This window comes from Alligator mississippiensis, chromosome 1 (genome assembly GCF_030867095.1).
Source record: "Alligator mississippiensis isolate rAllMis1 chromosome 1, rAllMis1, whole genome shotgun sequence".
Lineage (NCBI taxonomy): Eukaryota > Metazoa > Chordata > Crocodylia > Alligatoridae > Alligator > Alligator mississippiensis.
The window spans coordinates 480,392,020-480,404,872 of record NC_081824.1 but is presented as its reverse complement, the minus strand read 5'-3'; the positions used below and the strand labels follow the sequence as shown (position 1 = coordinate 480,404,872).

At 52.7% G+C, this 12,853-nt stretch overlaps 1 protein-coding gene across 1 annotated transcript; it reads left to right on the top strand.

The window, feature by feature from the left end:
• The first annotated feature begins 554 nt into the window (after positions 1-554).
• LOC132248859 (E3 ubiquitin-protein ligase TRIM52-like) lies at positions 555-1,453 on the top strand. The gene has a single exon (XM_059723325.1). The coding sequence runs from the start codon at positions 975-977 to the stop codon at positions 1,443-1,445; it is 471 nt and encodes a 156-aa protein (XP_059579308.1). The 5' UTR covers positions 555-974; the 3' UTR covers positions 1,446-1,453.
• Positions 1,454-12,853: the final 11,400 nt, after the last annotated feature.

Genomic DNA, 12,853 nt, shown 5'->3' with positions numbered 1-12,853 from the left:
ATCTTGTGGCTGTCTACAAACTCATCGTAGGGGTGGGGGGCTGGGGGTGGCTCAGCAGGGAACAGGGAATACTCTGTTTACTACGGGGCCCCTTGGGGTTACTAGAAATAATGGCCACAAACTAAAGGAGAGTAGATGTAGATTGGATGTCAGGAAGACATTCTTTACAGTGAGGGTTACCAAAATATGGAATGGGCTCCCAAGGGGGGTGGTGCTCTCCCCTGCCTTGGGGGTGTTCATGAAAACATTAGACAGGCACCTAGCTGAGGTTGTTTAACCCCAGCGCTCTTTCCTGCCTAGAGCAGGGGGTCGCACTGGATGATCTGCAAGGTCCCTTCTGGCCCTAGAAATCTATGACATCTATGAGATGTTCAAGAAAAAACAAAGTAGCTCCGTCAGGCCTGATGAGAACCTGTGATCATCTGTCCTTGTTGTCATAAGCATTGCCTCCAAAGCTGTCATCCTCTCTGAGCAGAATGGCATGCAGATGATGTGCCAAAGGTGGGACTTAAGGGGTGGGAATTAGAGCAACAACAGGGACATTCATGTTTTGAATCTCTGGTTGCAGCATGGGAAATTAAAATGGATTGACATTTAAAAAATCCTGCACCATGGTGAAGGCACGCTGCAGAGCGCACTGATAGAGTGTACCGTTTCCTACGTGTTTGAGAGTCAGGGGTGGTTTCTCAGCTCTGCCCAACTGCCTGTCAACAACCTGCCTCCCCACCCTCTCTCCTCCCTGCTTCTGTTGTTCCCTTGTCCTCATCCCTCCTTTCTCTCCATTCATTTTAATCCTCCTATTTACTTTCCCTTTGCCCCCGTGACCCCTCCTCTCTGTTCTTAGAAGCTGACTTGCAGGAAATCTGCTGCTGCGCTCAGGAAACCACCACCCAGGATGAGCCCAGCCTGCACAGAGCAGGAAGAACAATCAGCAGAAGCTGGGGCCGTGCAGCCTCAGACCTCCAGGACAGGACATGGCTGAAGAGGCCGTCTGCTCCATCTGCCTGGAGCTCCTGCAGGAGCCGGTGACCATAGGGTGTGGGCACAACTTCTGCCAAGCCTGCATCACCCGATACTGTGAGGACACTGTCCGTGGCTCAGGCAACGCCGTCCCCTGTCCCAGCTGCGGAGCAGAGTTCCAGATTGGGAGCTTCCGGCTCAACACGCAGCTCAAAAACCTGGTGGAGAAGATTAAAGAGCAGAGTCTGAAACCAGGAAAGGAGCAGATGGAGAATCAGTGTGTGGAGCATGAGGAGATACTCAAACTCTTCTGTGAGGAGCATGGGGAAGCCATCTGTATGATCTGCAGGGAGTCCCAGGCTCACCGGGGTCATACAGTGCTCCCCATCCAGGAGGTGGCCAACAATTACCAGGTAGGTGACACCACTGACCTGAGTGAGCCCATTGCACAGACCCACACTTACCTGGCAGAAGAGATACCATGATAGGTTTCAGCCCAGGTGGTTGTACCTGCTGGGCAAGTGCAGTCCTTTTCTCCTCAGCTGTGAATGACTTAGTGTAGCTGAGCTGAAGGTCTTTCGCTTGCATTGCAGGCAAGCTGACTTCTGAGAGAGTCTGCAAATGCCTCCCAATGCAAGGATCTTGGTGACAAAGCTTATGTTCATGGGGTAGAGCTCTTGGGCCTCCCTTTCGCTTGCTCCTTTGGCTTTTTGGTGAAGTGAAATTAGTGGGCATCCGACCTCCAAGGCCTCTGGCCTTGTGGTTTGCACAGAGGATGCCTGCCATGGATTTGGCAGTACCTGAAGCCCCAAGCTGAAGTGTCTGCAAGGAGGGTACTTGCTGGTGGTAGCTCCACATGGCCATGAATGATTAAGCTCTGCTTAGTTGATAGGATTCAGAACTGATTTGGCCCAAGAGATAAAATTAAAAACAAAAATGTTTAGTGCAAGGTGTGGAGAAATCACACCCCTCCCCGTACCCACCCTCTGTAAATTACTCAGTAAACTGGGGGAGAGACCTCTTCTTGTCACTGAACCAAGCTCTGGGCACCCAGAATTCCCTGGGTGTCGATGTGAGGAACTTACCAGAAATCTAGCGAGGAACGTGGATTGAAGTGCTCTAGTCGCGTATCAAGAGGCTAACCAGCCTAGAGTGATTTGCTCAAGGTGGGTTTTCTTTCTATATGCTGCTGTTTGAATCCCTTTCTCACCTATCCCTCTTTAATAAATAAATCTACCTGTATTAGCCTGCCGTGCTGTGTGTGCTAACAGCCATGTTAGATCACTTTGCGAGGGTTGCTAAGGTGGGCTTGGCTGTTTTACTTTCCTCCTGTAGGAAGGAAGCACCCCCAAATCCCATGGTGGGTTAAGCAACCCGAAGGTCTGCAGGGTCTGTGTACCCAGGGCAGCACAGAGCCCTACCAAAGACCCGAGTCCAGGCGGTGGCAGTGGTTACCCCAGGCTTGCGACTGAGCTCCAGGAAGGGGGTTGGATGCACGTAGGCACCCCAAGGGAGACACTCAGAGTGTGGTTTTTGATCAGGCCAGTGAGGTGGGTGGGTCAGTGCAGGAACATCCAAAACTGGCCCATGGCGCAAGGTGTCTGTTGGGGGTAGATGATTTCAAGCTTTGGTAGCTAAGTGGGCACAATCCGTAGTGTAGGTGCAGACACACCCTGCTCAGGGGGCTTTGTGCAGGTGACGGGCACAGGGACTCCATTTACCCCATGGCACTAGCCATTTCAGTGGTGAACACTCGTGTGGAGGTGTAACAGGACGTGCCCGAGGGCAGCTGTGACACCCTGCAGTGGCCACCTTAGTCCTGCCCTGCTCTTGCTCCAGCCTCTCCTGGTCTCACCTGCAGCTTCACTTGCTGCACCATGGTGCTAAAGGCAATGAGCGGAGGCTACCCTCAGGGGCTGGGGAGCTTTGGCTGCTCTCTTTCTATATCTGGTTCTTCTCTTGGGCTCACCCTAGCCCACCTGACTTGGGTCTGGGCCCCACTGCCCACCATCCCTGGGCTTTGAGACTCCAACCCCACTAGCCCTAATCACCTCAAGGGCTAAATTCATGGCCTCTGCCTTCCCCTACAGCCACACCTGTGCCTCATGGGTGTTATTTTTTCTATGTTCTTTATCTCAGTAGGGGCCTCTGCCCTTTGGCCTTTACCCACCTTTATTCTGGCCACACGCCTCCAGTTCTTGCCCAAGTTCCTTGGTCTCAGCCCTCTCTGTATCAAGACTCTGGGTTCCTTGGCCCTATAACTGGGCTCATTCCCCTGAGTCCTTGGCTCTGCGGGGCTCTTGTTTCCTGCCTCTAGAGAGTGTCCCTCAGGCACCGCTGTGGCCTCCTTTCTGCCTCTGACAGCGACACCTCACCCCCCAGTACTGTGCCAGCTGCAGATCCCTGCCAGGTCCCAGCCACCTCCTACCCCTAGGGTCCTGCCTCTCCTGCAGCTCCTCAGCTACGTGGCTGCTTCGGGCCCGCTCTCTTATATCTCCGACCTGCAGCAGTCCCACCTGCAGAGCTAGCCAGGACCAAATGGGCCTTGGTGGCCCAGGAGCCAGGCTTGTCATGGGCTGGGGCTCTGGCCTCTCTGGTCACACAGCTCAGCCCTCAGCCTCTTCTCACCGGCTGCACCCCAGCCCCTGAGCCACAGCCACTGCCTGCTCCCTGCTGCCCCCTCCTCCCTCCTGGGTGCCCCTGGGTGCATGTTGTTCTGCAGCTGGCCTTTTCCCTGCCGCCTACCTCGGTGCAGCCCTCCGGTGCTGCCTCCCGACCTCTTAAGTAGCAGGGATTAGAGGTCCCTGCTGCAGGAGGCATCGCTGCTTCCTTCTCAGCCGTGGTGCTGCTTTACTGTACGCTGGAACCGGCACCGGAGTACGGTGTTTGTGCTTGGGAAGTCCTTCGTTAAACCAGCTGTTCTGCTGTTTCTATCTTTCCCCCACAACCGGGGTTTCCAAACCAGATTGTGTCAGACTAATCTGAGATGCACCTCTGATAACATAACACACTGAACAGGGCAATGCAGAAGGCTGATAGTATTTTCTCCATACAATACAAGTCGGACTATGAGACACAACTTAGTTTTAAAAGGCAGAATAAAGATAAAAGATCTTTTTATTTTTTAAGTAACAGAGGAGCAGCAGCCTGGGAGCAGAAACTGCTCCCTCTTCTGCTCCAGTGCAGATTTGACTTTCACTTTTGCTCAGAAGAAACTCTTCTTACCACATTTCTCAGGTATAACGCACTCTACAGTTTCCAGCAGCTGGTTTTGTAGGGAAAGGCTGTGTTGTATGTGAAAAAGTATGATAATTTTCTAGGTTTATGTGAAGTTTTTCATACTGTCTCATGAGGTATAACTGGCCAAACTAGAGGGGACAGGGATCATTGCTGTGCTGTGCGGTAGCTCAGGAGCTATCTCGGAGGCAGACGGCAGCACGTTCTGTTCAGATGAGGATGGTGTGGCTGGAGCAGGAGGTGCGAGGAGGGCCCTGGGGTGTGCAGGGCAGGGGACTAATCCTGTTCAACAATCCTGTCTGTGACCTTGTTACTGGACTTGAACTGGGCTCATAAAGTCTGTGGTTGACACTAAGTTGGGAGGTGTTGCCAATGGGTCCAGATTCACACTGAATGGACCCATTGTAGGACTGCTGCAGTTTAAGGAATCTATTTCCATTCCCTGGGATTTTCCTGCTGGAAAGTTTTTGGTTGACCATAAAGTACGGATGGTGCAGCTTCCGAATCCACATTACTGCAGAGCTACGAATGCTTTTCTCACCCTTTCCCAGAAAAAAAATCTCCTCTGGACTATAGCCCCCTAGACTATATGCCAGCACTCGCTGTCGCTGTTTGAATTAAGTGACCATTTCAGCCTAAGACGAGCCAGCACAGGGGGTGCTTGTGTGGGATGCTGCAGGTAAAAGCAAGTGAAGGACTGTGGGGGTAAGGGGGTTACAAAGCATCCTCTGTGTTACCAAATTTGCCCATTACTTTGGGGTGTGCTCATTTATTAGGGATAGTTTCTAGGGTCTTGGTGATTCTGTCAATGTGCTGCTTGTGTTACTATACGGAGCTGTATCTCTCCCTTCTGCAAGCCCTTACCCCCAGTGGAGCTATCTTGCAGGACTCAATCTCAATGAGACTAGGTTCCTCCAGTCACCAAATCAGTCATACACACAAACACACACACATTAACGTGACACGCCTGACCTGGCCGGGCTGATCAGCATGGACAGGCTGACACCCTCATGCCAAGGATCAGTTCATAAGAGCAACAATAAAATGCAGTCAGACACAAGCACACGGGTGAACAGAATCCCTCTGAATCTGGCTGGGTGTCCAGCTGACACCCTCGTGGGCCAGCATTCAGTTCATAAGGGCACGTCTGAGTCAAACTGGGTCAATCAGCCTGTACAAGCTGATCCCCTTATGTGTTTCAAACTCAGCACATCCCAATCTTTGGCCTCTTGATGAGCAGACCCCACAATAATTTGGGCTTCACAGGGATCTTTAGCATAGGTAAAAGAAGCGTTGCTGCAGAGCACGGGAGGAAAGAGAAGCAGAGAAGGAAAAATATACCCAATTACTACCAGTTTGCCTATAAAAGTTATTTATTGCTAAGCATATGAAATATATAATAGTACTAGTAGTAATAGCCATGCAAAAGAAAAACAAACACAAACAATGACAATACTACCCTGGTTTCACTAAGTATTTGGGGAAACTTAGCTCAAGCTTACCTGATACAGTTCAGGTTCAGAAGTTTATGCCTAGAAAGAAGAGAGAACGCTGGGAATCTCACCGAGTCCACGGTACCCAGGCTGCAAAGCTGACAGGCACAGTCCTTGAAAAGAGAGATGATCTCTTCTTCCAGCGTCCCAAGAACGACAGGGGATGGTGTCAGCACAGGAGTTTTCTTCTTCTTTCCTTTTCTCCCTCTTTCCTCCTGCTGCTTCTTTTTTTCTTTCTTTTTCAGCGTGCACACTTACAGATTTTTATACCCTCAGTTCAGCTGCTTCGAAGCACCCTCAGTAGTGTAAATCATTGTCTTTTCTATTGACAAGGGGTTATCTGGTTTGGACCATCTCAGGAAACTGATTGATAATCAGGAAACACTTAAGATTAGGGAGTAACCCAAATACTTGGGAGCCAGCTTGAGATTCCTATGGATGGCAGATATCCTGATGGGATATCTCATGGTTTCTTCAGGAACAATAGATAGCTTACAGCATCAGGATTTTGGATTTTTACTTGTTGTGCACAAGCCTCAGCTTAGCATGACTTTTCCAGATCTTACTATAGTCTTTTAACAGACTTAAAGCAATTATTGGGGTGCTCATAACCTTTTGTGGAGAGGACTCCCACCAGTCGTCTCGGGAAAGATATGACAACACCTGGGATTAGGGCTCCAGCAGGCTGGATGCTGTGATGAACCCTTAACCATTGTTCAAATGTTGCCCATACCCCCTCGGACTCGGTCTCTTGCCTCAGCGTTCCCTAACCCGGCAACCGAGTTTTAGTCAATCAAGTTTAAATAGGCCTCCCATAGTGGGACCGGGGAATGTACGGCCCGAGATGCCTATTAAACTTAGAGCTCTGTGTATGTGTTGGGGGGTGGGGGGGAGTCCTTAGCAAATCCAGATTAGAACTGGTCTGATAAATGCTGAACTGGGTGTGTGTGAACATGGGTTGATTAACATTGGAAGCACAGATTCCCCATCATGCAGCGCTCTCCTGCTTCTCTGGTCCCAGAATTCACTGCAGTCTCTGCTTCAGGCTTTCTGTTTTCCATCTCTCATGTAAATGAATGGTCATCTGGTTCCATCTCGGATGCAAATGAGACCGAGGGCAGTTGTTCACTCTTGTCACCCTTATCTGGAGAGTTTTAGGTGCGTCTCTCACTGCATCTTAATCAGTTTTGTTTAGGTAGAGGAGGGGAGGGAGGGGGGTGAGTCCTTGTGAGTCAGACAGACTGCATCCTGTGCCAGGGTTGCCCAAGAATACAGAGCTGAGATATAACATCTGGTAGGAGCATGCGGTAGCTACCACCTCTCTTGTCCAGGTCTCTGCCTCCTGTTCCCTTACATCTCACCTCCCATGCCTTGTTGTTAAGAAAACTGAAGAGAGGTCAGATGATAAGAGAATGAAAAGAGGAGGGCTAAGATCCGCCTGGACATGGACCTTCCTCTTCACAGGGCTCTTTCTACCCCTGCATCCTGTTCCTTTCTACTCCCAGCCTGGTGACCAAATGTGTAGCCTTACCCCTGGGATGCTGAACCGCTCAGTCAGCAATTGCCACTCGCTCTGCTGCCCCAAACCGGAAGTCAGTGTCCCATGGTGCACGGCATCGCAATTACTTATCAGTGAATTCAACACTCCCCCATTCGTACAACAGAAGATCAAGTGGCTGTCACTGAATCCCCCCGCTTCACTTAATCCAAAGGAGGTTAATTCATGATTAGTCAACAGCCTCTCTTGATTCCCCCCAAAAATGAATGAATTATCCATGAATTCCACAGTCCCACCCAATCCGTGGCTGAGCACTTCATCATCAATGAATTCACCAGTCTCGCTTGGTTCACCAAAGATCAGTTAGTTATTTCTGAATGTATACGTCTTCATCCTTCATACTAATTACATTAATTGTCCTGCTTTTTTCATCTAATTTTGTGCATGAAGTGCCAATCTCATAGGGCCCTTCCATCATTTTAGAAACAGTCCGGCATCATTCATTCGAAGTCCGTGACCTTTCTTCCCACCATCAAGTTCCCCTTCTCCAGCCTGGTCTCACTCACTGGCCTGGTCATGAGCTTTCCCGTACTCCCAGGAACCACACTGGACTCTGGTGCTGGACTGGGAGTCCCAGCTCTGCGTCTCCACGTGCAGTGCACAGCATTTCCAAACCAGCCATGCGTTCCTCTTGCCAGGGGTCGTGTGTGCCGGGTCCTTGTTTTTGAGCCCACTGGAGCTCTCGGGTTCATTAAGAGCTGGCTGCCTCAACGTGTGACTGTGTTTTATAGTTTTATAGTTGATTGGGTCTGAAGGGACCTAAACAGATAATCAAATCTGCCCCCTTGCCGTGGGCAGTAAAGACTGCTGGGATCAAACAACCCCAGCTAAGTGATTATCTGGCCTCCTTTTGAAGACTCCCAAGGTAGGAGCGAGCACCACTTTCCATGAAGTTGGTTCCAGATCCTGGCTGCCCTGACTGTGACGTAGTGCCTCCTGATGTCTAGCCTGAACCTACTCTCAATCAACTTGCGGCCATTATGCCTAGTTACTCCCAGTAGTGCTTGGGGGAACAGGGCCTCTCCCGTTCCCCACAGATTGCCCTTGGTCAGTTTGTAGACAGCCACCAGATCCCCTCACAGCCTTCTCTTGTGGAGGCTGAACAGGTTCAGGTCATGTCACTCAACTTGTAGGGCTTGCCCTGCTGCCTTCTGATCATGCGGGTGGCCCTCCTCTAGACCCTCTCTCCATGCTGTCCACATCCCTCCTGAAGAGCGGTGCCCAGACCTGGAAGCAGTACTCCAACTGCGGTCTGACCAGTGTCACATAGAGAGGGAGGATCACCTCCTTGGACCTGTTCGTGATGCCTCTGTGGATGTGTGACAAGGTACTGTTAGCCTTATTGACCACATCCTCACAGTGGTGGCCCATGTCCATCTTGGAATCAATGATGACTCCAAGATCCTTTTCTACCTCTGCACTGGTGAGAAGGGAGCTCCCCAGCCTGTCGGTGTGTTGCTGCTGGTTCTTCCTGCCCAAGTGCAGGGTACTTGTCAGTACTGAATCCCATCCTGTTCTCATCCGCCCACCCCTGTAACCTGTCCAGATCTACTTGTAGCCTGTCCCTCCCTTCTAGCATGTCCACCTCTCCCCACATCTTAGTGTCATTCATGAATTTGAACAGGGTGCTTTTCACCCCCTTGTCCAAGGCACTGATAAAGATGGTGAACAGCGCAGATCCGAGGACTGAGCCCTGGTGGACTCCACTGCCCACATCCCTCCAAGTTGCAAATGACCCGTCCACCACCACTGTCTGGGTGCGGCCCTCCGGCCAATTTGTGACCTACCTGTGTGTGTAGGCATCAGTGCCAAGGTCAGCTAGTTTTTTTGTTTTTTTTTTTATACTTGAATGGAGTGAGAGACAGTGTCCAAGGCCTTCCTAAAGTCCAGAAAGACTACATCCACCACAACACCTGCATCCAAGGATTTTGTGAACTGATCATAATGTAACCCTGGGCATGACACTACATGTGCCCTCACCTGAATGATGGGATCCTGGGGTACCCGGTAGCCAGTAGCCCTGCCCAGCCCCCCTGGGAAGCTGCTGCAGTGCCCCCAAGCAGAGAGCCTCCCCTTACAATCAAGCACCCTTGCAGACAGTTCTCAAACTATTTACAAGATTGAAATATTTACAACGTAACAAATAATCATTAAATAACCATATGGATATAGCAACTAATAAACCCTCAAGAACTTATTTACACCGTCTCTCACTTGCACACGGTGTACTGGGGATCCCATGTGCACTGCCCCTGGCGGGGTATCTCAGGGAGCAGGACTGTCTGTGTCCCTGCACGTGGTCTGTGGATGCTCCCTCGCACTAGTGTCCATCGCCGTGCTCCTGGGGTCTCCGGGCAGCAAGCAGCGGCTCCTCTGCAGTTCCTGCAGGACAGCCCTCCCCTGCCTTCGACCCCCTTCCCTGGTTCTGCTGGGAGCAGTGTCTGGGCTGCAGGCTGTAGCAACCCTCCTGCCCCACACAGCCTCACAGCCCTGCAACTGCAGCCCCTCCCTGGGCTTGGCCTGCCCCGGGGGCCCCTCGCCCCTCAGGGAAACTAGGGCAGACTCCGGCAGCCCCCCTACCCCACCCCTGGCTCTGCTGTGCTCCCCCAGCCACACCGCTGCAGTCAGGTCTCTCCAGGCTTGGGTTCCCCACACCAGCAGTCCCTGCCTGCTCCTGCTCCTGCTCCTGCCGCGCAGCTTCTCCCCTCTGCTCCTGCAGGCCTCTCCCAGGGGCTCTCCGAGGGACCACTGCGCTGAGACTCTGCATCCGGTCTCCAGCCTGTCCCTCACCCCCTCTCTCTCTTGTTCCCCCCGCGGGAAAACTGCTCCCCCTTTTATCCAAGCCTCGCAGCCAATCCCCGCTCAGGGCCCTTCCCCGGCTTTTGCTAACAGCTCTCTTTCAAAACTGCCGGGGTTACATCACCCCTCCCACTTCCAGCAGGGCTGCTCCCAAACAGCTTCGCTTGCCCTCAGAGCCTGCAGTGTCCCCTCGGGGACAACCTCTGCCTCTCTGCCAGGCAGCCCTTCCTCTTCTGCGCAGGTGGGTCCAGTTTTTAACGGCTGCTACAATAAAAAGCCAACCAGGTTGGTCTGACAGGACCTGCCCCTAATGAACCCCTAAGCATGTTGGTTGCCCCTAAGCGTAACCTCCCCTGCTACCCCTCACACTTGTGCTCCTGGATAACTCTCAAACAGCTTCCCCAACTGAGGTAAGACCAATGGGCCAATAATTACCTGGGTCTTCCCTCCTCCCTTTTTTGGAAACGGGGACCACATTGACCTTTTTACAGTCCTCCAGCACCTGGCCAGAGCACCACGAGTGCTCATAAAGCCGTGCCTGGGGCCCTGCAATGACCCCTGCCAATTCCCTCAGCACCCTGGGGTGGGGAGTGTCTGGGCCTGCTGACTTGAGCACGTCCAGCCCTCCAGAAATTCCCTAAATCAGTCCTCCCACAGCCCAGGCCTGGAGATGCCTCTCCTGGGTCTGTCCAGGATCCCGGGTGGCGGGAGTTAGAGGCCCTGCTGAGAACAATGGAGGCAAAGAGTTTGTTAAACACGTCAGCTTTTTCATCTGGTGCAACCATCAGATTGCCAAGTGTGTCCTGCAGGGCCCCACATTACCTGGTGCCTTATTTTTACTTCCTACGCATTTAAAAAAAGGACCTCTTGTTATCTTCTCCTGAATGTGGGGTCAGTCCCAAGTGTGTGCACGGAAAAAGGTCATCATGCAGGGATGGGCATGAACCCCCAGGGTCAGACACCTCGGGGACGTTTCTGAATGAACTTTTTGGTCCAGCCTGTTTGATGCAGCAGCATCAGGATGAGTGGGGGAGCAGGGCACGTGGGTGCAGGGCATTCTGGGAAATGCACTTCTGTCGAGGGGCAGCAGCTGGAATTTGCTGGTGCTGGAGGGAGATGTTGAGCCATTTTTTTGCTGCTAAATAACAGAAGGTTTTTGCCTGCTTATTGAGTGTGTCTGCAGAGCAGCACGGAGGTGACTTCTCCCTCACAGCAGAATTTCAGCTGCGTCTTGTACCCGGTGGCAGAGCCCCTGAGCCAGAGGCTGCAAAGAGGGTTCGAGAGGAGCGGTGATGGGCGCTGCCCTGGGCACGGTCCTGGCCAGTGACTCTGCTGGGTTTTTGGTCCCGGGGCCCCAGAGCCCCACACACGGCTGCTTCTGCTGCTTGCTTTCCTTGCACATTTACTGATCCCGTATGAAGCCCTCCTTGTCCCAGCGTGTGTCAGGGTCAGGAATAAGGGTCCGATGGTTCTTCTGCCAGGTGAAGCTCCAGGGAGTCCTGGATCCTCTGAGGAAGGCGATGGAGAGGGCCCTGGCGATGGAGTCCAAGGAGAAGGACAGCACCGCGGCGTGGAAGGCAGGTGCTAGTCTGTGTCCTCAAGAGCTCATCCCCATGCAGAGCTGGCAGTGCGGGGTGGGGGCGGCTGTAAGATCTGCCCCCTCAGCGGCGGTGTGCCATGGAGGGAGCTCTTCCTAGACATCAGGGGGATGCTGCGGTCTGGGGGAGAGCTGGGACCACACTGGGCTGAGGTGCTGGCAGCTTAGCCCCTTCCTTGCCACTCTTCCAGGGGAGTACAGAGCCACTGCTCCTGGCCTGGATGACATACTTTACCTCCCATAAAATGGGCCACACTCTGCAAGCTGGAGCCATTTTTGCTCCCAGAGCTGCTGCAGTTTCTGCACACCCTAAAACCCATGTCTCTGTCTTTCCCAGCTGTCCCAGGGCTCTGGGCACCGCAGCAGGATTTCCATCACAGCAGTGTTTTGGTTTCTGTGAGACTCTTCTAGCAGTTCTCTAAAGTCTAAAAGCCTCATAGCATGATGGGCATCACTGAGCCAGAAGAGGACTGGTGCAGAGCCCTTCCTGCGGTGCCCTGGGGCAGGGCAGGCTGGGCACTCTGCATTACCCTGCCCTGCGGGGAACGGGAGCCCTGTGCTCTTTCACCCGCGGTGCCCCCGCATGAAGGGAAAGGGGCTCTGGAGTTTGCTGTTCCCCATCCCAGGGCCAAGGGGGAGGCGGTTCTTGTTGCCCTGCCCTGGGCCCATGGACAGGGACTTCAAGGCTCCCAGCCTGGGGCAGCTCTCACAGGGGCAGAGGTAATGGTTTGTGGGACTGGTGCGGGCTCATTCTTCATCCCTGCAGTCCCTTCCTCACGTGTCTCTTGTTATGTCCTGTGCTTTTCCTGGTTCTTGGGCTGTCATTTAAGGATCTTCCACTTTCCCCACCCTGGAAGGGAGCAAGCCACTGGCAGAGGAGCCTGTGTCCTATGTAGAGAGTTCCTGTTGGTGAAGGGGGCTCTCTTGGGGTCCTTCCCATCCATCTCCCTTGGCCAACACAGGCTTGAAGTTCTTTGCATGGAGCACCTCCTGCATCCTCGGTCCAGGGACAGCCCCAGGCCTGGCACAAAAGCACTCACATCAACGGATCAGCTGGAGATGATCCGTGACCCACTGGGTTTTGCTCCAAGCCCCAGGGCTTTTGCAGAAGCCCCAGATCCTAAATCTCTGCTTTGGATATCAGCCCTTTTGCTATGGGGTAAAAGTATTGAGTGATCCTTTCTCTAGATAGTGCATCACTATATCTAA